General features: G+C 42.1%; 1 protein-coding gene across 5 annotated transcripts in view; it reads right to left on the bottom strand.

The window, feature by feature from the left end:
- The window catches only part of rbfox2 (RNA binding fox-1 homolog 2), a 44,991-nt gene that overhangs the window by 6,339 nt on the left and 12,137 nt on the right, over positions 1–26,515 (bottom strand). Inside the window, exons 3-12 of one of the 5 annotated variants that reach the window (XR_016116274.1) lie at positions 12,169–12,375; positions 11,217–11,393; positions 10,793–10,846; positions 10,627–10,719; positions 7,403–7,490; positions 6,259–6,315; positions 6,015–6,165; positions 3,944–3,989; positions 3,563–3,599; positions 668–765 (exon numbers count right to left, since the gene is read on the bottom strand). Coding sequence is in view for 3 of the 5 variants with exons in the window: in XM_089006601.1 (XP_088862727.1) it covers positions 668–765; positions 3,944–3,989; positions 6,015–6,165; positions 6,259–6,315; positions 7,403–7,490; positions 10,627–10,719; positions 10,793–10,846; positions 11,217–11,393; positions 12,169–12,375; positions 23,637–23,669 (1,004 nt within the window). In the remaining 2 variants the exon portion in view is untranslated. Of the gene's footprint in view, positions 1–667; positions 766–3,562; positions 3,600–3,943; positions 3,990–6,014; positions 6,166–6,258; positions 6,316–7,402; positions 7,491–10,626; positions 10,720–10,792; positions 10,847–11,216; positions 11,394–12,168; positions 12,376–23,636; positions 23,820–26,515 lie in introns of those variants that run through there. The other 4 variants (XM_089006601.1, XM_089006600.1, XM_089006599.1 and 1 more) reach the window with 4 other exon arrangements.

Raw genomic sequence — 26,515 nt, 5'->3', positions numbered from 1 at the left:
ACCAGGTAACTTGAGGCGCATCTAGGGGACCTTCCTTTCCAGTGTACCAAAGCATTCTACCCCAAGTTTCACACTCAGTACCATCACAAGTAATTTTGAGAGCAGCTTGAGAATTTATTTTCTCCTGAATTCACTGTATGTTTACATCTCAATGGATCCACTATGTGCGCAGTCACTTTACATTGTCTGATGCAGGGGTGTCAAATTTCTTTTTTGGCCACAATGTAGTTATGGTTACTTCTTGAGGGCCGTTATAAATTTGAGGAAACCATTCGAATGTTTCGTTTCCTTCACATATTACATTCAGAACGCACAAAAGAATAATGCATAACTAGTTTTCAAATCTAAAATCAAGAATAATGACTGTTATTGTGGTTTACCTATGACAATTTGAAATTGTGGTTTGGACTTTAGCAAGCATCATGGAATTTCAACTTTCATTTGCTTTCGCCGTCTGCATAAAATGATGTGGAGGGCCACATTTGGTCCAGGGGCCTTAACTTTGACACCCGTGGTCTAATGGGAGCAATGGAGTGTGATGTAACTGACCCAAATGTACTGTAAAGTGAAAAATAGTCAGTGTAATGTTGCACTCATGGCATTAGGGTTAAAAAAACAAACAAATATCAACAAATGAATGTGTAAACTATCAGGTCGGTCCACTCACCTGTCACTGTAAGCTGCAGCCGCCGCTGCCGCCGCCGCCGCAGCTGCGGGTGTGGCTACGGCAGTCGGTTGGGCGTAACGGTACGCAGTGTAGCCTCCCTGCGATGAGGCAACGAGAAAGAGGTATATGGTAGACAGAGATTTGTTAAAAATCTTGCTTGACATTGTGCGCACAGTAAGAAGCCACCAGCCAACTACAGGGTTGCAGTGTGAGGGAAAGGAAAAAAAGATTAACGAGCAGACAGTCAGCAAAAGACTAATTTGGTGCAGCATTCCCAAGGATGTAGCTCAGGCTCTGTGTGGCTCTCTCCCTCCATGACTAACCCACGCTAAAAGATCCATCAATTGTGTCGAATGTTCCCATTAAGTTGGGCATGGAGGGAGAAAAATTCTCAGCACGTGAGACCTTACCAAAACATACAGTTAAAGAAAAGCAAACAGATGGAAAGGAGTCATTTACACACTATGGACACACAAAAACAGAACAAATATGCATTTCTCGCTCACACGCACGCACATAAAAACAACCTCAGGTGGCCGAGCGACAAATCACAGACACAGCATGCCCCCCCCCCCCCCCCCCAAATTCTGATCTGAAAAGTTATGAAGACCAAACACCCCTTCCGTCAACACAGAACCACTGCATCCTAGCCTAAAGATCAATCATGACCAAATCCCCGCATTCAGGAGCAGCACACACGTCGCAAGGGTCTTGGGGAAGGCTGGACCCACGGAGGGAAGGGAAAGAGAGGGGTTGGGGGCAAGAGACAATGTGATAAAAGAAGGAGGTGAAAAAGAGGTTAACTGAGAAGAGGGGGAAAAAAGGATGATGGATTTGAGAAGATTTTGTGAAGAAAACGTGAGGGCGAGGAGGATTTCAGGGTTGGGGCGTGTGGGCGGGGTCAGCCTGATAAGTACAGTATGTATGTGTGCATGCCGACACTGATTTGAGTTAGCATGCCACAAAGTGAAACACACAGGGAGACTCCTGGAAGGGGTCAGAATCAGCTTCATCACCAAACGAATTACAGAACACCTCAAATGGTTTCACTCACTTCTTTTCCTGCCTTTTCTTCACTCATGAATGTTTGTTGTATGATATATGTGTAGATGAAGACGACGACTTCAATAATTAGTATTGCTGTATTTTTTGGGCGGGGGCTTGAAAAGCAATTCCAGTATACTACTTAAACCATGAGGTTGAACCAATTAGTTGATGAGTCATCTTTACTATGACGCTTGAAATCGACCAATTACTCATTTTTGCAAGGTATAGAGACCCGCTAGTCTTCTGCCGTTACCAGACTACTGCTTCTGTTACCAGACTACAATAATCGGTGCAGCAACAAAATGGACGGCACAGTCTTCACATGGGTAGACAAGTACAAACCTAAGCTGTTTGTGGAGGAGCGGTACAATTTTAAGATAACAACAAACGATTTCAGCATCGAAATTGGTACGTCGGTGTGTCGTATTGTATGGTTGCTCTAAGCGTATGTAAATGGTTGACCAAAAAAGGCAAGGTCACTTGTAAATTATGAAAATCCTTTTCTCAAATACAATTAACTTATTCACTGCCAGACATGTTGAAAATGTGTCCATTCCAGTGCCAGGGTTTTTGTCATTGTCAAATGACTTCCTGGACACCCAGAATATTGAGTTTTAGGACGACATAAACATTCAGTACAGCATTAGAAACCTCTTCTTTCATCAGAAAAAAAAGAGTCAATTCCTAAATTATATGGGTCTTGAGTTATATGACCTTGAAATGAGGACGGCTGTCCAAAATACGATGCAATACATACATATTGGTTTATATAGCGCTTGAACAACAGCTGAAGCTGGAACAAAGTGCTAACATGGAAAATGAAAAAAAAAACATTGCCAGAGGCCATGGCTTTATCGGCACCCAAGCATGAAAAATCCAAACCCGAACAAATTCAGGAATGGCGCTCTATGTTATATTTTCAATTCCCGAATGCATTTGTGAATGGCAGTGAATGAGTTAAACAAGAGTAGGATTGAAAGTGAAAAAAAAAAACAATTAGCCTGGCTACAATGTTGCATCTTTGAGCACTCTATGGGATGAAACAGAAGATGAGACTGTCCATCTTATTGGACATACCCCGCCCACCCAAAAAAAAAATAGTGAAAAGGCCTTCATCACAATGAAACATAGGAAGCTAATAATATAGGAAGCCGAAAGCTTGCTTATGAACAAAATCCTTTCCATTTTCACCGCTACTGAGCGTGATTGTACATTGTTGAATTCCCAGAGGCACGGGGCAGTCCTGAGCACAAGCTGAAGAACATGTCTGGTCAATGGAAGTGAATCTTGTTGACTGCGAATGCTTAAAAAGTCGCTCGCTTTCGAAAGGGAGTCTGACAGACGGAGCTCAACTACAACGACAAAGCTAACACTTGGCAAAGTGAACGATTTTGACAATCATCCGTAATGGAAATTCGATTATGGATGATTTAAGGTTAACAGATTGAAAGATGATCGGAAACGTTTTCAGCATCCTCAACTGGAGAAGGCACTCTTCATGTACTGCATTACATGTTCATGTTTTTTACGTCTATAAATGTATATACATCGTAGTTGGTGGCCATTTTATTGGAAATGGTTACATCGAACTACCGTTATGCCATACGTATTGGTTCTGTCCCTTGAGATACATCGTAACGAGGTTTGACTGTATCTCCATCTCCTCCCTGGTGCAAGACATTTTCTCCCCCTTCCGCAATTCCACCCTTTGTCAGAATTCAGTGAGTTAGTAGAAGAAGACAGAGAAGGCATCTCAATCTCAGATGGTCAAAAAATGTCTAGCAGCACGCAGTCATTGGCGACGAGGAGGATGCACACTGACTCTCGCATGGAGAGTGTCAACCCTACCTGAGGCAATCTGCCACTAATGTCCTGAAACACTAGTCTACAGAGAGAACAGAAACAGCTCTTGTCAACCTGTTCACGCACTCGCACGCACCATTACGCACTCTTCATTTTAATGGTGCACAACGCACAAAAGCACAGACGCAAACCCTACAGGAGAACGCTCACGTGTGAGCGGCATCTGTACACAATGTGTTATTTGTTTGAATGCAATGGTGGCTCTGATGGATCGAGGATTGGTTTGATGCTGAAAACACTCAAGAGTATGCGTCTTAGCGGGTTTGCTCTGTGCCATTGTCACACTTTGAAAACCTACAGGCAAGAGGGGTCGAAACATAGGGAGGAAAGGGCGAGGCAGTGGGGCGGAGAGATACTTATACTTACATAAAGCTCGGCGGCACCGTAAAACCCTTCCTGATAGGCCATCACGCTGAGAGAGAGAAGGACAGTGGAGATAGGGGAAAAAAATAGCAGTGGTGGGGGATGGAAACAAACCGAGAGTGTGGAGGTGGGCAGGGGGCAGAGGGGATTGGAGATAGTGGTGCCATCATTTGGCCGATGTAGGAAAGAAAACAATTGTACCCAAACAGGTAGTGAAAGAGAGAAGAGGAAGAAAAGTGAGATTATTACACACCGTGCAACATGCAAGCAAAACAATACCACCGCAGTCTATACAAATGGGCAAATAAGAAACTTGTGTAACATCAGCTGATTAACTCAGGGATGCATCTGGGATATTTAAAAAAATGGCGCCAGTTGGCCCCCTTGTGGCTGAAAAGGGGGCCAAATTCTAAAATGGATGTGGCCCAATTTAACTAGAGCGGTTTACAAAGTACTATATACAAAACTGATTGAAATCAACCATACTACATTCATTGGAGCATATTTCTAAATGACAAAAGAAAAAACATTATTTGAGTCAAATATATTTTTCTAATATATCAACAAACAAGTTTAATTCAAGTCAAATAATTTATTCATACATATCATAAAACATTTTCAATATTCTTTAGTTATTACACAATAAATCCTGTGCTATTTTGATATTGTACAGCAGGGGTGTCAAAGTCATTTTTTGCCGCAGGCCACATTGTAGGTATGGTTTCCTCTCGAGGGCCGTTATGAATTTGGGGAATCCATTAGAATGTTTAATCCCCTCCACATATTACATATAGAGCGCATAACAAATTAATGAATAACTAGTTTTCAAATCTGAAGTCAAGAATAATGACTGTTGTTATGGTTTACATCCAAAAATATGAAATTTAGGTGAGGATTTTAGCAAGAATCATGGAATTTCACAAGTTTGGTTTGCTTTCGTGGGCCGAAAAAAATGATGTGGCGGGCCGGATCTGGCCCCTGGGCCTTGACTTTGACACCTGTGTTGTACAGTATTCCAGAGAAGACAAAGAGAACAGACTTAGCACAATATTTCCTAATAATAATAATAATAATAATAATAAATTTCATTTATAAGCGCCTTTCAAAACTCTCAAGGTCACTTTTCAGTCACAGGATGAGTTTCTCTGTGGGTGAGCAGTGGCAGCCACACGCGCCAGCGTTCACTCAACCCAGAAGTAACTCAATTATAAAAAGCCAGCTAGCTAATGGATAACGAATAAATAGCTAATAGATAGCCAGTTAGACAGCCAGCCAGCTAGCTAGCTTGTGACCACTTAAACAAATTTCTTTGCTTTGAAGATTTCCAATGTGCTGCAACAGCACTGAAATTATTCCCACATCCACTAAATTCAAATCATGAATAGCAGTTTGCTGCAACGAATTGTCACTACCCTCCGTAGACTTAATTGACGGTTTCTTAAAAAACGAGAATATGTTTGTTTGCTGCCTGTTTTTAAAGTCTTTTAGAGTTTTACTCCTGTTCTGCTCCATATTGCAAACATCCGCCTTGTTGAATGAGAATACTGCAATGTACTATGGGTAAATGAATATTCCATTATCTCTTTTGGCAATTTCCGGCAGATCACTGAAAAGCCTGATATCCTCTATGACAACTTCGGAACACACCGCAACAAATGCAAGGTGATGATGGCTAGATATCGGTCAGGCAAGATGGCAGATGACGAAAGTTAAAACCGCTGAAGGAAAAAGAACAGTTTTCAATTGCTGTTGAACTAAATTTGTTTCTTTAGCTATTTTAACAGAAGTATGTGACATGTGGCGCAGATCACGTAGTAATATGCGCTAATCCTAATGAACTTGCGCCGGTGCTGGCGCAGTGGAGTTACAAAGTTGCGCCAGTGGCTGTCAAAATGCGTCAATGACACAAGGTTGCGGCCCAGATGCATCCCTGTTAACTTTGTTGAAAAATCACATTCTTACCAGATTGGAGGTACAAAGAAATGGTATTTAGAGCTCAGCATACTCTCAAAGCGTCATATAAACACATAAAACACGCATTTAACTATATGATATAGCAATGAGAGATGTTCACCCAGGGTAGGTGGGGATGGCAGGTTGTGGCACTGCCGCCCTGACGGCACTGTAGACGGGCCGCGCACGACCCCGCAAATGAGCACCGCGGAAGGTCGCCGCGGCCGTGGAGGCGGCCGCTGCCGCTGCAGCTGGGTACGGAAACCCCGGCACTGATGTGGAAAAATAAAAGTTAGATGCTAGGACAACAACACAAGTGGAATGGGAAATATTTTCAGACTCATATTCAAATCGGGTAATCATACCGGTGTAGAGCTCAGGACTGTACATGGCTCCCATCACAGGACTTAACTTCCAACCGGCTAAAGACAAACATAAAACTAAAGTAAATCTCAATAAAAAGCATTGCACACAATCACAGTACAAGAATTAACGCCATATTATATGGTTTAACATAAGCTATAACTTTGAGCTCCACCAATATTTTGTTGAATTTACACCGTAAAATGACAACAAAGACTTTCTAGTGCATCAAAAGTGTATCAAGTTGTACAGCTAACTAGGTATAATCATTACTAATGACGAAATTGTGAAAATGATACCTATCTGGGCATCAATCAAAACTGGACATGATTACCGTAATTTCCAGACTATGGAACACACCTGATTATAAGATGCACGTGCCCATGATGTAATATGAGATATTTACAAAGAAATATGGTTTACACAGAGTTTTCAAACTTTTAATAACAAACCTTAACTTTCCTTTCCAAATAGTGCCTGTAACGCGGCAATAACCGGGGCAGTAAAAAAGCAGTAAAGGCTGGTTAAAAAACAAAACGAAAACCTTTTTTTCTGTGAAAAATAAAATCCAACGTTTGCCATAACACACCGTCAACTATTTCTACCATCCACGCTTTGATGCCATCGTTTGTGACAATGTTTTTTTTATTATTTTTTTTTACAGTAATCCCTTATATTCTCTCTCTATAATCTTTATATTAAACGTTTTAGTTGGCTTTTCGGATGAGGAGCGAATTGTCCGACACCTTCAAAGAAGTACATATGACGGCTGTACTTTTCATCGATGGACCACTCCTGTACGACGGAGAGCTTCCACAGATGTATTAAAAGTGTGTGACAAAAGTTGCAGCTAACAGTCCGGAAACTACACAAAGTTTGTAAAAGCTGATCAAGACTTCACAAATATGCGGCTGGTCAGTATATACAGTAAAGTCTCGTTATATCGATATCGGATATATCGATAGTACCGGTTATATCGATACTATTTCTATGCACGCACGGAGAAAATTACATGCAAACAGGGTCGGATATATCGATAGTCCCGGTTATATCGATATTTTTTCGGACTCCCTTGAATATCGATATAACGAGACTTTACTGTATATATAATTGAGCTTCGGGCAAATATAATCCAAAAAGTAATACCATATGGTAGAGCTGCAAGACCCTCTCCATTGGAATACGGGGTGGTCATCTTCTTGTTGGTCATCACTCTGGCTGTGGCATTGTTGACCTAAACAGAGGCGAAACCGCATCGTTCACTCGATATTATATCATTTTTCAGAGAACCTACACCAAATTAAGGATTTCAGGGAAATTTGAATTAAATAAGGTTGAGTGAGATGCCGTTAACCGTTCACAATTGTCCCTTGACTTGGTTAATTCTGTTGATGAGCAGTAATGGTATTTGATGCATGCGTTTGTTTTGAAGGATATACATTGAAAACAAGAATCCCGTCGAGTAATCAGGCATTTTTGCACACAAACAATGCAACCAAAAGGCACACAATTTTTTTTCAGAAAAAAGGGGCATTCAAAAAAAAAAAAAAAAAGGAAATCCAAGATCACTGCATGGCTATACCTTTGAAAATAGGAAGGGAAAAGAAGGTGAATTAAGCAGCAGAGTCATCAGTTGAACGCGATACAAAAGGAAATTAATAACAAATTCTATAAATATAAAACAAAAAATTACAAACAGCCAATCATGAGCATTTTACGTCAGCAGAGGTGAGCACAAAGAGCAAATCAGCAAGCATTGAGGCAGCAACAGGGCAATCAAAAAAAAAAAAAGGTCAGCAGCCCTCCCGATCACATCATACAGAAAAAAGGGGAAGACAGAGAAAAGACTGAAAGATAGAGGGATGCAGGTGGAGGAGCCAGTCCACATGAAAATACACAGAGCACACATACAACGTGGAGAAAAGAGTGAAACGAGCCATCTGAATGTGCAAACCTCATGAACAGACACACATCTCTATATATGGATACACACAGACGACAGATCACATGGAAAATGAGGTGAGAAAGAAAGAAGGAAAAGAAAAATAGTGGTGGTGGGGGTGCAAATGTCATCCAAAAAAAAAAAAAAAAAGTAATCCTTAATAAATAGATCAATCAAATCGCTGGTTGTGAAACGCTGCCAGGCATCCCGGTCAGTGTCGCACAGCAGACAGACCTTAAAGCACGCAACCAACGCACAACATCAGAAACAAAACTGGTCAAGAAGATCGGGGAAAGCCAAAAAACTAAGTCGTCGATTCGCCAAGTCTTAAGATACGGACCCAATTTGAACTGCTCGCACCCACATGATTCTCGTGCCGTCCCTCGACAACTGTCTGCAGAGTACGGAGCGGATGCATACAAAGTGATGACCAGCTGCTACATAAAATACAGCCACAGCATCCTCTCCACAACCGCTAATAGAGCTCTCATGCTTCAACATGCTGTTCCCACTAAAGTGCCAAAATGCAACTACTGACTGAAACATGACGAAGAAACAACACAGAACCATATGATGTCATACAGATGCCAAAAATAGAGAGAGTGAGAGTACAGAGAAAAGAGAGTCAACCATGCAGGATACACAGCTCTGGAGCTCAAGGCAGTTAAGAGAGGTGATTGGAATGAATGCATAAGAAGTGCTGCGAGTCATAATTGTTGCACTTGCAGATTGATGCAGTACATTCAGTTACACAGGTGACCTTCATTATACCATGCGGTCAATTGCTATTCTCCAAGTCGTTTCATTCTCCACCTCCCCAAACAATCACAGAATTAGCCAATCAGGACCTCTCGATAAATCGCCTGTGGCTGTCATTTGGGTATTTTTTTTTCTCCCAATTGGGACGTATGGGGGTGAGGGGAGAGGGAGGGGTTTTCATTCAAAAGATGATGCCATGTACACAACTTACCGTTGCCCGGGAAACGGTGTGAGGACACGCGAGCAGTTACCGTGGAGACTGACAACAACAACATACAAAAATCATCAGGGAAATAGAGAAAATATGTGTAAGAAAGAAATGATGAGGCAAAAATAAATCAATAAAAAGAAAACTTGAAAAATTGAAAAGAAAACAATGATAATGAATCAACTATAAAGAGGAAGTGATGTCACATGTAAACAATTGCCGACGTAGACTAGGCCAATCCAGCCACTCTAAAACCACTGCAGGCACATTCATTTTAAAAGAAAGATTAAACATAAGAAAACGGATTAAGCGCTAACCGGGGAAGGAAACGAGGGGAATATTTTAAATCAAACGTATTTCTGCTCTCCGTTGTGATTTGAATTGTATGGCAAGACAGAAAAATACACGGAGGTGTGTGAGGGCGGGAGGAGGTGCATTGTGGGACACACATACACACACACACAGAAAGACAAACTGACTGGCACAGTGAAGAAGAGTGGAGAAAGATGACGGACATGAGAAGAAAGGGGATGATAACGAACCTTCCACTTAATCATTCTCCACCCACGCGCGGATAGAAAATAGTGCTGCGCATTCACAATCACGACCATGCAGAGCGGCTTTACTCGCAACATGTATAATAAATACGACAAAGCAAACGGCAAAAGCCTAGTGTTCAGTACTTCCATCTTCAACACTGCATGGCAGGAAAAAAAACCTAAGCACATGCTGGCAAAGGCAAATTAAAAACAAAGCCGCAATGTGATTTTTTTTTTTTTAAACAATAAATAAAAGTGCGGGATGCAACAATGCATTTAAACAATCTTTGGAAACATCATAAATGACACCACACACCTCTCTGCAGTCTCATTCCCAAATAGTGGTTCCTTTGAGGCCTCGGCATGCATACATCTCTTCAACGCTTTGTAATAAACGTCATCTGACATTATAACACCGTCCATGCAACATTCACGAAACTCCTAAAACCAGCACACACTATTATCACAAAAGGCTAAAAACAAATCCCTGCACTTAACCAGAAAAGAATAGCCACTCATCATGATTAGGAATGGAGTGATGGTCGAGAACTGTGCAGGGTGAGGGAGAGGGAAGGGGGCAACAAAACAAAAGTCCTCCATGCTTGTGAGAGAAGCAGATATCATCATCAGCCCCCACGTCTCACCCAGGCCATGCCTGTCGTGCTGCCACTCCACCCAGCATGCTTTGCAAACCATACAACTTTGAAGAAACAAGAGTAAACTTCCACGACAAGTGGCGACCACGCGGACGCCAGCCTGTGCACGGATGCACCATGCTAGAGTGAACGCAGACCGGTTAAGAGTTGCACATATAACAGCCACCCGGGAAAAACGCCAAACGCTACATTCTCATTGGATGTGAAGGGAGAACAAAAGGAGAAATCTTTAAATGAAGTACAAGGAGACGTAGGGGTCAAATTACCTCAATCTTCCGTCCTTCCACCAGTGTGCCGTGAAGCTTCTCTCGGGCCCTCTCAGCCTCTGCGCTCGTCTCGAATGTTACGAAACCGAAACCCTGCAAGAAGATTGAAGGGTTAACTTTTATTAACATGATTTGAAAATGGTCATCATTCCTCCTGCTCGCCTACCTTGGATCCTCTCTCGTTGAAAATTATCTCGACATCGAGAATTTTGCCATATTGCTGCGACAAAAGAAGAGATGAGAAAATAAGCAAAATAGAAGTGTCTAGTACCGCATCTGACCACAGGGTGTCAGCACTGTTCAAAAAAGGGGAGGAGCTGGCAGTGAGCCAGATGGGAGTCGTTCCTCCCAATATGTCTTCCACATGTCTGCCATATTCATGCACATGGGCTGATTGGACAAAAAGACGACACGATTAAAGGGCACACAGGAAAGAGAGTGTGTAAATTTCAAGCGACACAAACGAAGGACAGTTTAGAAAAGAAGGTACGGAAACACAGATGGGCTCGTATCGTCTAAAGTGATTTGCGGTGATGAGTCACGATGGAAAGGGGGGAGACGAAAAATGGTGAATAATTCAGTCTGGATACCCCAAACATCTGCCGCAGGTCGGGGTCTCGGAAGCGGAAGGGAATGTTGGACACGTGGAGGCGTTTCGGTGCCCCCTTGGCGTCTGAATCATCTCCGATGCTCCCCCCGGTGCCGTTACCTCCACCCCCTCCTCCTCCTGGGCCTGACTGGCCATCAATCTGCGTGGAACCATCTGACTGTTGGGCCGCAGGGACGAGGAGGGGAAAAAAACACACACAATGGAAATAAATGTCATTTCCCAATGTATTGTTTTGACCGCTTCATGTGATGTGATTAATGGGACTCAAAGTAAAAAAAGGTGACATTTATGAATGTCAATTAGATCTGCCGGAAATATGTTGGATTAATACAAGAATGTTAATGTCAACTTCAGAATCAGTCGAGTATTTTTGTTTTTCTGCAGATCATCGCAATTGTGACATGCTACATTAATGATGTTCGCCATCACAATAATTACTTTGTATTTCAGGGACACTTTCCAGTAGAATCACATTTCAAGTAGAATGGGTACAGAATTAAGTTAATGCGCAAATAATTGACGCTAATAACAGAATATTTTTTTTCAATGGGAGGATTGGGGAGTGGAATTAAAAAAATAACAATCTGCGAATGGGTTTCTACTGTATGTGTCGGTTTGGCAAAAATTAAACACCAACTGTACATATTTATCCAGTGTATAACAATCATATTTCAACATATATATCAACATAATGTAGTTTTCATTACTGGACACATAAGCAAAGTCAAATGGCTGACAATAATAATAATAATACATTTCATATACAATGCTCACTAACTTTGTTCCTCGAGGGTCCCTATCCAGCATTTTTTTGAATATTCACCTCCACCAATGCAATATTTGATCAAGCGTGTTTTTGTCTGATTTGATGTGACAGAAAAGACATTTTAACATTTGGGAAGCACAGAAGAAGAGGAGGGGCCGATACTCACTTGGCCACTGAGGCTGTTGACAACATTGACAACACTGTTCACTGCTCCGCCGGCTTCAACGGGGCCCTGCACTGCGCTCGCCGCGTACAGGCTGCCACCGTAATCCAGGGCAAGGCCGTTCTGGGGAGGAGGCGGCGGAGGAGGAGGGAAGGCTGAGAAAGGCGGAGGTACAAGTCCCTCCTGACCAGAAGTACTATCCTGGGAACTCTGTTGGAAGGAAGGGTGAAAAGCTCCGTTGGCAACATTCCACAGCATCTTCAATTTAACCCATCACCCGACCGTATGGATGCTACTTTTCCCATCATCCTCAGTTGGAGTCATCCATGCGTCATTCAAATATTTGCATCGCCCCCCCTATATGTGTGTATGGAAACATATTTCCACCCATCACCAATCAAATATTCACTGCATGCATCTATTATTGAGGGTCACATGCCCCCATGCTCATGTGTTGTACGATCGCGTGCGCACACACACACGCCAACATCTCAACAAACCACCTTTGACACGCAAACACCCACACACCTCACGCATAGCCGCCAACTGTTTGCTTGGAAGCCTGGCCAAGTGCCCGTTAGGGGTCCGGAATATACTTGTGGAAGTTATAGAGTGCGCAGGGGAGGGGGAAGAGAAGGAGGGGAAAAAGCAGGCACAAAAGGCAGGCTATAATGAACACACACTCCGAGCTGGTGGCCTTAAGATGTTTACCCTAAATGGTCACAGGCGAAGGAGGGAGATTGGGGGAGGGGTACAGAAGGTGATGACTGGTCTGTGACAGCTGTACGGTGGTCAAGAGAAAGCAAGACTATTGGGTCTACTCGGAATATTTTAACTACCCACCAGCGGTAGGCTACTACTTTAATGTATTGTGTAGTACAATGGACTACATTAACTAATTCACTGACAGACTATGTGCAAAAATGTGTCCACTCCACTTTTTTGTCATTTTCACTCAAATTGCAGGACCCACAGAACTTTGCTGCTGTGAAATGTAATTTTCCACACGGCGACACTTATAAAGGCAAATCCAATTCAATCCAATATTGAGTTTTAGGACTACATAACCATTGCATGCAACATGCAGCGTAAGAAACAGACTCTCTTTTTTCATCAGAAAAAAAGTGTTCATTCCTAAATTATATCTTTCTGGAGTTATCTGAGCTTGAAATGAGGGCGGCTGCCCAAAATACAATGCAATACATACATACAGTATTAGTTTATATAGCGCTTTAGCAACAGCTGAAACTAGAACAAAGAGCCAACATGGAAAAAAGGAAAATGCTACCCCCTTTTGGAAGGGAAAAAAACATTGCCAGAGGTCTTACCAGCGCCTTATCTGCACCCCCACAAGAAAAACCAAAACCCGAACATATTCCACACCATATTTTAAATTCCGAAATATGTAAAAGCTTGGCAAAAACAAACATGCGAATCAAACCTTTGAAGATGGAGGACACTGATTCGCTGTGGTGACCCCTCGTAGGGAAAAGCCAAAAGGAAAAGATTTTAAATTCCCGAATAAATTTTGGGATGGCAGTGAATGAGTTAAGATGCTCTCTTTATATCGGTGAGTCAGTGTTACGACTTGTTTTCTTCTGCATGTATAAAGCAGTCACGACTTGATCAAGGCCAACACATGATTAGTATCCACGCTAAGGATGAAAAGCAATGATTTGCTTTGTTGGTAGACTGCTGTGAACTCATTTGAATATTAGTACAGTAAAGTCTCGTTATATCGATATCCAAGGGAGTCCGAAAAAATATCGATATAACCGGGACTATCGATATATCCGACCCTGTTTGCATGTAATTTTCTCCGTGCGTGCATAGAAATAGTATCGATATAACCGGGACTATCGATATATCCGATATCGATATAACGAGACTTTACTGTATTTGTTCACATTTGTAAAAATGCTAAATCAACAATAACACTTAATAAACGATGACCCTGGTGTCTCACCGCTTTAAATGCAAACGTTCTGTTTTCATCCTGTCGTTGAAGTTAAGCACCTGCGAGGTACACTGAAGTATTGCACCGCTAGCTGATGTTACGTGAGAACAGCAGGTGGAACTTTGAAGGTTTCCGTGACTTTCAGCAAAATTTACATTGACACCAGGAGCATTCAACTTTTGACGTTGCACTGCATTAGCCGTGCACTAATGAAATAGTCACGAGCCGCAACCTCTCCTTCATCTCCTTGTACCTTCGTGTGGCCCTCCTACATCTGATTATCCTTCCCATTCACCACTATAATGAAATTATACAGTCATAAAAAAGTGGTCCTAATGACTGAGCCATTGTGGTTAGGTCATATAGCTATAATTTACTTAATTGACATTCACTTGCCTTCTAGGCTGAACACCCCCCCCCCCCCCCATCCCCAAATTTGCTTTCCTTACCTGACATCTGGTGGGCTACGGTGACTTGTGTGTTGTGTGTGACAGGCTGCGGTGATACACAATGGATCTCTGTCCCTTTGGGAGTGTTAAAAGCGTGTGGGTGGGCGTGTTTGTACGTTTACGCGTGTTTGTGTGTACGCCATCTGTCTCACAGCTTTTGACCTTTCTTGGTGACACACCTGTGTCACAGGCCATTATTTCAATGTCAACCGTCGGGACTCGGACGGGATGTAACGGCCGTCACGGGGGCCGACTTTCATTCATCATGTTTCTAATACATATCCTATCTTGTCTCGCTTTTGGCACCAGGACATCAGATTTCCACTGCACTTATATTACCTCGGTGTGCGTGGTCGTCATGGCGACGCTGCGTGAAACCACTGCGGCATCATTTACGAAGTGGAACGTGAGCTTTTTTTTGCGCTAAAGAGCAGCAAAAAGTCATTATACCAGCAAACAACTTGTAATGTTTACAAAACATTTCATGCAGTGCAATCTGCTCCTTCCGGCGGCTTTGCTTGTGGATTATCCGTTTTTATAAACATACCTGTACTAGAGTAATCTATCCAATGATTTAAGTGAACACATATTTAGCGCGCATACAAATGTTTTCTAAGGAGTTAGTTACAAACTGCGGCAGATGCAACTTCCCAAAAATCCCAGAAATTATTCCCTGCTGGATCGCAGCACCAGATGAGTACAATGGCTACATTACGGAACAGCGTATCAAACTTGATTCACATGATCAGATAGTAGTGTGTGCAATAATTTCAACCCTGCAGCTTGACAGACATCTTGCAACAACAAAAAATAGAATAAAAAAGTCAAGTAGCTCATTTTACCATAATAATACCAAAAAAAAAAAAATCACCCATTGCCAACACACACACAATAAACTCCTAAATATAAGTCAAATATTCAAGCTGCGTTACTTCCAGTCATGTACGGACATGAGATGTAATTTTGCTCTCTTAAAATGTCGCAGGGGAAGAACAAAAGACCACATGCAACTATGATGACCTGGATGACCTCACAGTGTATCTTGCAACTACAGTCAACAATTGGGCAAAGGATGAACTCGATAACGGGTGACACGCATTGTTGTGGGTCATCTGGTGAGAAGTAACCAAGGTGATGAATATAAACAGAGAAACTCGAGTTGCGAATGTCTCATAGCAGAAAGGGAAAGTATATCTCCTGCCTCAGGTCATAGGATGAAACATGCTTACGGCATTAATGAAGAACAAGTATGAGTCTATCAAGCACCATGCAAGTACAGACTGTAAAATTTACATTCATTTGAGTTAGGATTAACTTGGGTGTTGCGTAACCACTTTACAGCATGCAGAGTCTTATTAAGAGTGCTTTATTGTTTTAGTGCTAAAAGTACTAAAATGTTGATTAAAATGTTTAGAGAAACAAGAATTTTACTGTTATTTCGTGTGCTTTGAAATACAAACAGGAGACCAACTAGCTTCCCAAAACTGATTGTGCTGTGGTCAACAGAAACAGAGGTCTCAAAGTACAGACACTCCCCACCTTACGAACAAGATACGTGTGTCCAACAATGTTTTGCATAATGTTCGATGAGCCAATAGGTGTGGAAGTGAATCTCTTCTTTTCAATTATTGGATAGAAGACCATTTGTTATTATGCCCTACAGACGCTCCCCACCTTACGAACGAGATATGTTCCGAGCGGTCGTTCGTAAGGTGAATTTGTTCATATGTTGCTTCAGTGCTATATTTTGTATGGAATGTCGGAACAATCGGTGGGGCTGCAGGGAGTGGTCCGCTGCTCCCCCCAACCTGAGAGTAGGGACCTATCATAGCAGTGTCCGGCGCCGCCATGTCTGGACATTAGAGATATATATATATATAGGGCCGATACTACCAGTAAGACTTTAGTTCGCTGAAGAAGCAGCAAGGATAAGAAGCGAAACGTCCGAAAAAGAAGAGATGACGGCTGAAGAAACCTTTTCATCGATGGACCACTCCTGTACGACTGAGAGCTTACAGACGTATGGAATGTACTGTATGTTGAAGTCAAACACTGAACGGGGAAGTATAAAACATAGATGGTCTAACAGTCGTAAAATAAATTCATACCGACCATAGTACGACGACATATATCGTTGGGTCTTCATTAAGCCATTACTGAAGCTGCTGGCGCGTAATTACCGAATTATGTGCCTTATGTTACTTTTTGTTATGCATCACATCGTCCTTGAGCGTCAACTGGGAAGAGGAATTTCCTCATCGCCCACAAACTCTACACAACCAATCGGAAGCGAGCTCGACGCCTCCTCCTCAGAGCGTTAACTGGAAAGAGGGATGTCCTCCGCACCCACATACTCTATGCAGCCAATCGTAAGCGAGCTCAACGGATCGGGGCTTGAACTCGTTGGCCACACTTCAGCATAGATTGGTCAGCCTTGGTGTCCGTCGTGTAAACATCCAGCCCTTGAAACCTCCACAGTACGCAGCCTATCGGAAGGGAGCTCGGTCAGAAAAAGGTGTGCAATACAAAATCTAATTTACAGCATCTCTGTCCAAACATTATATGACATACCCGCAAAAAAGTTCGCATGTACTCTTTTGCCGTAACTCTAATGTTTGTAAGCTGAGGAGGATCTGTCTGTCGTCGTACTACAGTAGGTGTGAATTTATTTTACGACTGTTAGAGCGCCTGTGTTTTATACTTCCCTGTTCAGTTTTTGACTTAAACATAAATTCCATAGAAAATAAAGCACTGAAGCAGCATACGAAATTCATCTTACGAACGACCGCTCAGAACATATGTCGTTCGTAAGGTGGGGAGCGTCTGTATAGCATAATAACAAATGATCTTCTATCCAATAATTGGAAAGAAGAAATTCACTTCCACACCTACTAGCTCATGGAACATTATGCAAAACACTGGTGGACACTGTCCGAGTAAAAAGCAACCTTTGAGAATCTGTGGTGGTGACTCACAACCCACTTGACCAACAATGACTCAAGCTTGGACAACCTGTGATGCAACTCAGATGTGCAGTAATTACAAGACTTGGCCACATCTCTATGCATATAAGGTCCCCTAGAAAGCTTTTGCAGAAATAAATCAACAGTCTTTGGCTGAAAGGAGGAGAACGGACAGCCCAGGCTATGGATGTTCTTTTTGCTAAACCAAAATAGAAGCGGGAAGACAAGCCAAAGAAAGCCTTTTGTTTTTTTTCGGTGATGGGCCTTTTTAGATGACATGCATTTTAGCTGCCACTCAGCAGCGTTTTCTATTACCTGAAGCACAAAGTCAACAACCTACAAGCTATAAAAATAGCGAGTATGGCTCCAGAAAAAGGAAGAAAAAAAACCCCGCTGTCGACCCATGAAGTTACATTGGACCTCTTTTTCTGCGATAGATGGCAGGATAAAAGACAGAAAGAGATATTGAAGGAAATTTTAGAGCGGACATCTGTGTCAGCACTCAGATTTGTGCATGCTTTGTTTGTGTCCATCTTGGGTGCATATTGGCATGTGCATACACTCGCCTGACGTTAGGGCATTAAGGCTTGTGTAAGTGTATGCCCTAAACTGGCAACGCAAGCGACTCAGAGCGGTGCGCTGGAGCGGGCTTACTTTCAGGTCAGTTAGCAGCAGCAAGTGCTTCTGAGGAGGCATGTTATAAAATACGCTCATGCACAGGAGTCAGAGATGCTTTTCAGGACAGCAAGGGGATGACATGGCAAAGATAGGGCACAACCGGGTCATTTCATATGAATAATTGCATTTGATGGTCTGACTTTGTGTCTATTTTCATTCAACTTGACGCACAATTTGATTCCATTTGTTTTGTCATATATAAGCAGCAGGGACAGTCTCCAAAATGTTGTAGCAAAGTACGCTATACGGGGATTAAACCACCAGAAGGTGATTGATAGCCGCCTAAAAGACCCGTAGAAGAATCACGTCCCAACACACGTTAAACATTCATTTTGAATTACAAAACGACATCCAGCCTAATTTCCCCCAAGCAGCACAATCATGCGTCGTTTAATATGCTTGTATTGCTGTCAGGCTTTTGAATAGATAGATCTGAAAACCTGGACCTCATGCCCACTCCCCCACTTTTAATATGCTTCTATTTATATTTTATAACTGAGATTTATTTATATACTTTTTGCTCTTCTATTTGTCCCTTTTCATCATTTTGCTGCTGTAAATTATTTCTCCATTGTGAGACAAATTAAGGCTTTCTTACCTTATCTTATGTTCCGTAATCAGGATATCAGTACATACATAAGTCTCATGATTTGGTCGGGGGACTCCCGATTTTGACCACAATACTCCTCACGCCTCACGATTAAAGAGCCAAATCTCCCGGCTTCTTAAATACAGTAAAGTCTCGTTATATCGATATTCAAGGGAGTCCGAAAAAATATCGATATAACCGGGACTATCGATATATCCGACCCTGTTTGCATGTAATTTTCTCCATGCGTGCATAGAAATAGTATCGATATAACCGGGACTATCGATATATCCGATATCGATATAACGAGACTTTACTGTATGTGAATTTTGTTTTTGTCCGCTCTCATTTTTCACCGTTATGTAACAATGCTATTCGTCCCGATTTGGGAAGTGACCGAACTACGTATAGACTGAATCGCCGGCATATTCTGCCGCCGCTCGAACAATGAGAATCGAGAATAGCTCGTCTCGCAGTGCACGTGATCTCATACGTTCGAGAACAGCAGAAGAATAAACATGGCGGATAGTGGCAGCGAGAGTCCAAAGCGTCCTACAAAAAAAAAAAACGAAGATATGAATGTAAATTTCAGTCACGTTGACAAACTGAATATTCTTGGATGAGAGCAAGTGATTGTGGAGTATCATTTGCATTTTGTTCAATATGTTGCGTGCATATTTTGGTCTTGTCTTCTTTTCCTTTCGGCTTTTCCCCTCAGGGGTCGCCACAGCGAATCAATGTCCTCCATCTATCCCGGTTTTGTGCATATTTTGGTCTTGTAAGGTGAAACAAAAGAAAATGTAAAAAAACAAACTACATTTTATATTAATCGATGAAAAGGTTTCTTCAGCCGTCATCTGAAACCTTTTCATCGATGGACCACTCCTGTATGACTGAAAGCTTACACACGCGTATTTTATACTAATTGAATGTACAAATAAACACTGAAAGCATTTTTGTGTTTTATTTACTTCTAATTTACACTTTTGTAACGCTCACATTATTTTAACACGCACCACATCTAGTCGTGAGTACAAAAATCTCCCTATTTATGGTTTCTGAAATTCACCATGTATGCATCAAGACATCTGAGCTTACAAATCCAATGTTTGGGCTTCCAGTTCATTTTCGCATATTTGTGGAGAGTAAACTTAGCTGTTCAATAATTGCTCAACAGAGAATTGCTTGACTTCTCTCGCGTTAAAATAGAATTAACGAAGGTTGGGGGCGTGTATTTGGAGCAAAGAAGGATTCAGATCTTTTTTTTGTTTATAAATGCAGAGGACTAGGTTTCTTTGTTTAATTGTATGGCATGATGTGAAACAATTTAGAGAACGAACAGCAATCACCATCCCGCCTACAAGCTTTTCAGTGATTTTCCCTTATAGTGGAGGATGAAACCGTACAGCTTGGCGCATGGTTGGTTTTCGCTGTGAATTGCAAAATACATTACATCTCAACAGGCGCGTCTCAATAAAATTCTTTTAAAAGGGAGTGGAGAAACTATTTCAGCAGTCTATTTGAGCATAAAAAAATGAAACCGATTTATCATAGTAAAAATGTCACTGACAAAAATTTACCGTGCCTTCCTAAAAAATTGGTGCCATTATCCAAATGTTTTTAATTTGTTATGAATTCGCCGCCGGAAAAGATTTCATTTGTAAATGAGCTACCGGACTAAATGAACCGTTCCATATTTTAATGCACAAGAGTTGTATCGTTATGTGTCTGCTGCTGGAGAGTGAATGGAGTGAATTTCCACCTGCTAGCAAAGTCATCTTGTCAATAAATTTGAAAATTCAGGGATTGTCACCACGATACATAAAATATCTTATGAACAGAAGTTGATAGTTGTATTATTGATCAATTAAAAATTACATGTAGCTCTTCCCAAGTTCAATCTGGTTGTAGGAAACTGCAGACTCTCTCCTAATTATGAATGAGATACGTTCCAAACGGTCGTTCGTAAGGTGAATTTGTGCATAAGTTGATTCAGTGCTATATTTTGTATGGAATGTATGTTTAAGGCTTGTATAACTAACCCGTATTGGTTTGTACTGAAAAATAAACATTTAATAATAACTATGCTGTATAACGATATGTACATGTACAACTGGAGAGAATACCACATGGTACGACAAAAACGTTCGTATTGTACCATTGTTCGTAACTCGAATGTTTGTAAGTCAGAGAGCGTCTGTACAGTATAAGGAAATAGAACAGGGTGACTTTGTTCCTGTAAAGTAAAGAAAAATATTGACAACATTTGCAGTATCTTTAGTTAAAACATTGAATTTTCTGGCAACATGTGCCCTACAAACGGGTTAACGTTTCATTTTAGCCTTTGGCTGCATAGCGTTTCTACCGAGGCTGCAAACAGCTGGAAAACCATTTACAACATGTCTGCAGCATACCGATGAGCCAGGAGACACCCTCTTATTTAATTATTCCATCCCACATCACCCCCCAACCTACATCGCTCCTTCTCCTTCTTCTCCTCCCCCCTTTTATGTCGCTGTTCTCCCTTCCCTCCCACTCGCAGATTCGCTTCTTTACGCTTCATAAAATCCAGACGGGACCCTCGTATACGTGCCGTCCCCATTCGAGTCTATCAAGCTCATTTGGCTCATAGCAACAGCATTTCAGCAAAATCACAACCCCCCCACCCTCTCCCAAACAGGCATGTGCGTCTCCTTATAGGGTAACATGTCTGTTCGTCAAAGAGACCCCTCCCTATCCGCCCCTGATTTCTTTCCTTTTAAGGGTTGAAGTCTGGAGACACCCCCTTCTTGTACTGTAAATGTCTGCAGGCCTGTGCACACCCCATCGCTGACTTCAGCTGCACCCGCCTTCGTCTGTATCAATGGTCCGCTGGGCTCCACTGCAGCAACGTATGAATGGTAAACACCGCAAAACAAATTTGTCTTCTTTAATACTTATTAGCCTCTGCGCGCAACGTCAAAACAAACATCTGCAGGTGAACAAACAAATTGACATCATCACTCGTCTTTTTCTATACAGACTTTTATATATAGGCTTATTGAGGTATAATCATGTTCCCCGCTTTGTTTCCAATAGGTTGACAAACGAGCGACGGGGCAGTGTTGTCACAAGCACCGAGCGACGAGTCAGCGAGGGCAACCCCGATCCATTTCAAAGAAGCGCAGATGCCTCACTGCGAGCGCTTTTCGGAACAATTAGGGAATAAATTGCTGCAAAGGAAACATGAGTGTTTTATGCTGCACTGTGGCAACCACGGCCAATTCCTTCCTCAAAAAAAGAGGCAAAGAGCAAAGGTGTTTATCTAACATAGCGGTGAGATCGACGGTCTCCCTCACGACTCGAACCATCTAACAATCTGTGCAAAATGAATGACTCATCCTAGTTGCTACGGCAACGCGGCTCATTGGGATCATTTAAAGACCATTATTGTTAACCCTGCAAAGAATCGATAAGAAGATTTGGAGGTGGAGGAATTGTGTGTGTGTGTGTGTGTGTGTGTGTGTGTGTGTGTGTGTGTGTGTGTGTGTGTGTGTGTGTGTGTGAGAGAGCATGCACGCGTGGATGGGTGTGCAAAGGGGGTGTTGATGTATGTTTGTATGTGTGTGTTTGCAGCAGGTCTGAGTCCCTCCCTTGCTTTGGGGCATAGGTGAGGCTTGAGAAAATATTTCAGCAGTGCAGCTCAGCACCGACTTCAACTTCGTCAAGCTCAAAAAGGCAAAACGCCATCGCATTCTGTTGGATTGCACAGATAAATTAGAAACCAAACCGCACAGTCAGCATTTCCCGCACACACACACACACACACAAAATGAATAATGTCTCAGAAGGAGCAAACTGGCTTCAGGCCTACTGTATCCTGAGCATGTCATGCCTGCATAATGTCAGCCTCATCATCCGACAGGCTTCCCTTGCCAGGGGTGTCCCGTCACCTTTTCCCAAATAATCAATTTCTCTTCTACCTCTCATTCTTTTTTTTTTTTTCTACGTGCCCCATCCCCCTTTTCCGGGGGCTCTTAAAGGAAAACATTGAGATAACAGCTGCCAGGGCCCCGGGGAGAGAAAGGAGGGGGAGAGAAAAGAGGTCAAACAGTAAAGAGAGCAAGGTAGAGCTGAAAGAGGAGCACACACGCGATGACGAACTGAATTAGGAAACACACATACAAGGTTCTCACTCATACCAAATTCACGTTTTCCAACTTTTTTTTTAAACACAAAGTGCACACGGTGCATTTTGAAGAGGTGCCATGAGCCAGGAGAGGAGTGTAAGAAGGGAGAGCAACTGTTCGCTGGGCACCTGTCCCTTTTGCTCATAGACAAGAGTGATGTACACAGACAGCTGCAGGGGCAATAAAGACCACTTTTACCCCCCCCCCCCTCACTAGCTTCCCCCGCCCTGCTTATTGCTTTCAGAGCCCAGCATCCATGTGCTGAGTTTATCAGCGAAGATATCCGCAGCATCCAGCTAACTGCACTGTAGCGATCGCATAGATTCTTCTGAGCATGCATAATACATAGCAGAATAATTTTCTGGCAGGAACTGCTGCGATGTTCACATTGCGTGCGCTTCTAGCTCTGGGCGGCAGAACAAATGCCACAACAACAGCGTTACCATCCATCGCCACGGCAAACGTTTCAAACGGTAACTTTGGACGTACACATCACGGTCAACGAGTGGAGATTTGGAGCGAAAAGGTCAAGTGGAGTTCTCGTCCGTTCATCGGCACGTCATGCTTGATGACAGACAGTCCCGCACACTGTGGTGTACTCGCAAGCGAAAAGAGTCATCAAGCATCCGCGCGCAGGCACAGGCAGCGGGGAGGATAAACACTCACCGACAACACGGAAGGATAGTAGAGTCCCATCATCGTATTCCGAGCAACACCACACTGTCGTCTCTCCTTCCCCTCTCTCACTCCTTTCCTCTTGTCACGCTGCCTCGGTTGCTCACTCTCCCTCCACCGAGCCCGTGTCACCTCACCAGCTCCGTCGCTTCTTGTCTGTCTCACAGATTCAAAATCTCCCTCTCTCTGCCCCCCGCTCGCTGGGTCTGCCCTGACAGCTACCCCCCTCCCCTTCCCCCACTCCTCCACCTTCACCGCCTCCTCCTCCAGCCGATGTCCCTGTCACTTTCTCTCCTTCGCTTTTCCCTCCCTCACGCTCGTCTTTCCATTTCCCACTCGCGCCCTCTTTTCACTCTACACGCAGCCTTCTGTTTTGCTGCTGTGCCCTTGCCTGCTCATCTTTTCTGTCTCCTTTCTGACTCAGAGACAACCTACCCACCCCTAAAACAACCCCACCTCCTGACACTGTCATACCTGCAAACTAGCCCCTCCCCTCTGGTTTCTATCTTATAGTCCCAAGATTTCCATCTCCATGTTAGTCGACTAACTAGGACTGATGGTTAGCTCTCTCTCTCCGCAAACCAGACACAAAAACAATTCCGGGAGAGCAGCATCTCAGGGCTTAAGTAAACAATTGTTTAGTGTGACATTAAGCGCAATATATTTAAGGATAGTGGTATTATAACACCATGCAAAGGTGGTCCCAAAATATTTTGAAATGTAGGCTCCAGATTTTATTTTGGACAAGGCGCTAATGATCTCTGATCGCTTTTGATTGAGGGGCAAGGGTCCAGAAATAAAATAAAATAAAATAACCTGCAACACAATCTATGAAGATCTACAATAACTGAATTTAAATACTGTATTTTTGGTTTATAAGGCGCACCGGAGTATAAGGCGCGTGTGCAATAAATGGTGTATTTTCAAACTTTTTTTGATATATAGAGCGCACCTTCAATGAATGTAAAAATGTTTTCATAATATAAGCCACACCACATTATAAGAGTGCATCAATAATCGTAAAATGTCATTGCTGCAATAAATGGAAGACTCTTTGTACTGCATTTAGCTGGCTATCTAGCTACCTACCTAGCTAGCTATATATTCGCTATCTATCTGGCTAGCTAGATAGCTATTAGCTATACAGGTATCTAGCTGGCTACATAGCTATCTATTGATGTCTGTTTACTAGCTGGGTAGCTTTCTATCTATTTGAGTTACTTCCAGGTTGAGCGAAGGCTGGCGCGTGTGGCTGCCGCTGCTAACCCACAGAAAAACTTATCCTGTGACTGTAAAGTGACCTTGAGAGTTTTGAAAGGTGCTTATGTATTATTAATATTATTTTACTTGTAGCAAGTGATCTAGTGCTACTACCAATATTTTTTGCTAAAGTCGTTAGGCTCTCTCGGTATTACATAAAATTGCATTAAGATAGCAACTTTCGCAGGACAAGATGATTTTGTTTGCTTTAAATATCAAATTATTTTGTTTTAATGTGTCAGTTTTACAGTCAACTAACTGGGTGTGACACATAGCTTAAGGCTAGCAAACTTTACTTCCTACAAATATCTTCTTTCGCCTTCCATTTCATGACATTTTTTTCCATAAGGGTAAGAATTGAATAATTATGTTTTTTTTTATGAAGGGGCATAATATAAAACATTAGTTTACACGGTCTCGTCATTTATTGCGGGTGAGTTTGGAATGGATCGCCTGTGATAAATTTGACACATAATGAAAACAATTACAATAACATGGTTAATTTAGTACATACTTGAACAAGGTAAGTCCAATGAACAACCTTTGGACAACCTTAGTTACAGAGCATTGTGAAATAGAGGAGAAAGTCCAAATTTTCATAGCATGCTCAGCTTTCCTCTTACGCCTGCGTTTTCATTAGCAATACAATTTGAGTACTGCTCAGTATTTGCTTCACATGAATCATTTGGTACAATTCAAGATATATTGAAAAAAAAGTCTGCCTTTACCAAAATGAACCATCGTCGGAGATTTAATCATTTAATGTTATAACATTGAATTTGGAGTTCCAGATGTTTTTTTTTCCTGTACTGCAGCTTCACTCAATAGTTTTAAACAAAAACTATCAATCTAATGTAAGTGGGCCGGTTGTCATTGACAGCTGACAATATAAATGCTCTGTCAAGAGCACTTATGACAACAGACAATAAATCAAACATGCAAAATTCTTCTTTTTATAATTTTGGTGGTCCGGTGGTGCTGATCACATTTTCTGATCCTCAGATTATGTTGGAAAAAAAAAATCACATTGATTATGTTATGGATCATTTTTACCCATATGTAAAAATTCACACAAAACCGTCAAATATTAGGTGACATAAGCAACAGCTGTTTCTGAGATGTTATGAACATACTTGAAAAGAGGGACAGCATATTTACTCTCCCTTTGGAATATTTTAGAACTGTTTTGAAGAAAGGAAAAGTAGGGGATATCGTCAACACAAACATGGAAACGGGTCAAATTGACCCTTTAACATAATATGAGGGTTAAACTGATATATTTAAAAGAAAGTAGATATAGGTTCAAATCTACTGTATAGATGAATCAACCATTGAAGCCTAAAAGCAAAAATTATAATCTTGTAATTAATATGAATTCAGCTAGCTCACACACACATGATGATTCTCTCATGCTTAAATAAAGCCATTAATGGTACACGGAAGTAATGGAGGAGTCAAGTGTTGTTCATTTGATCAAGCAGGCTGAGCACGTCTTAACTTCACATGTTGAGCTTCTGCTGCTCCCCAGGCTCTTACTTCATGAGCCTTTGATCACATCACCTTCACACCATTGTTGACAGTTTAGCACCTCCGCATTGTGGGAAATCTTA

Source organism: Hippocampus bargibanti, linkage group LG10 (assembly GCF_051943395.1).
Source record: "Hippocampus bargibanti isolate YZ-2025 linkage group LG10, ASM5194339v1, whole genome shotgun sequence".
Classification (NCBI taxonomy): domain Eukaryota; kingdom Metazoa; phylum Chordata; class Actinopteri; order Syngnathiformes; family Syngnathidae; genus Hippocampus; species Hippocampus bargibanti.
This window is presented reverse-complemented; position numbering and strand designations above follow the sequence as displayed.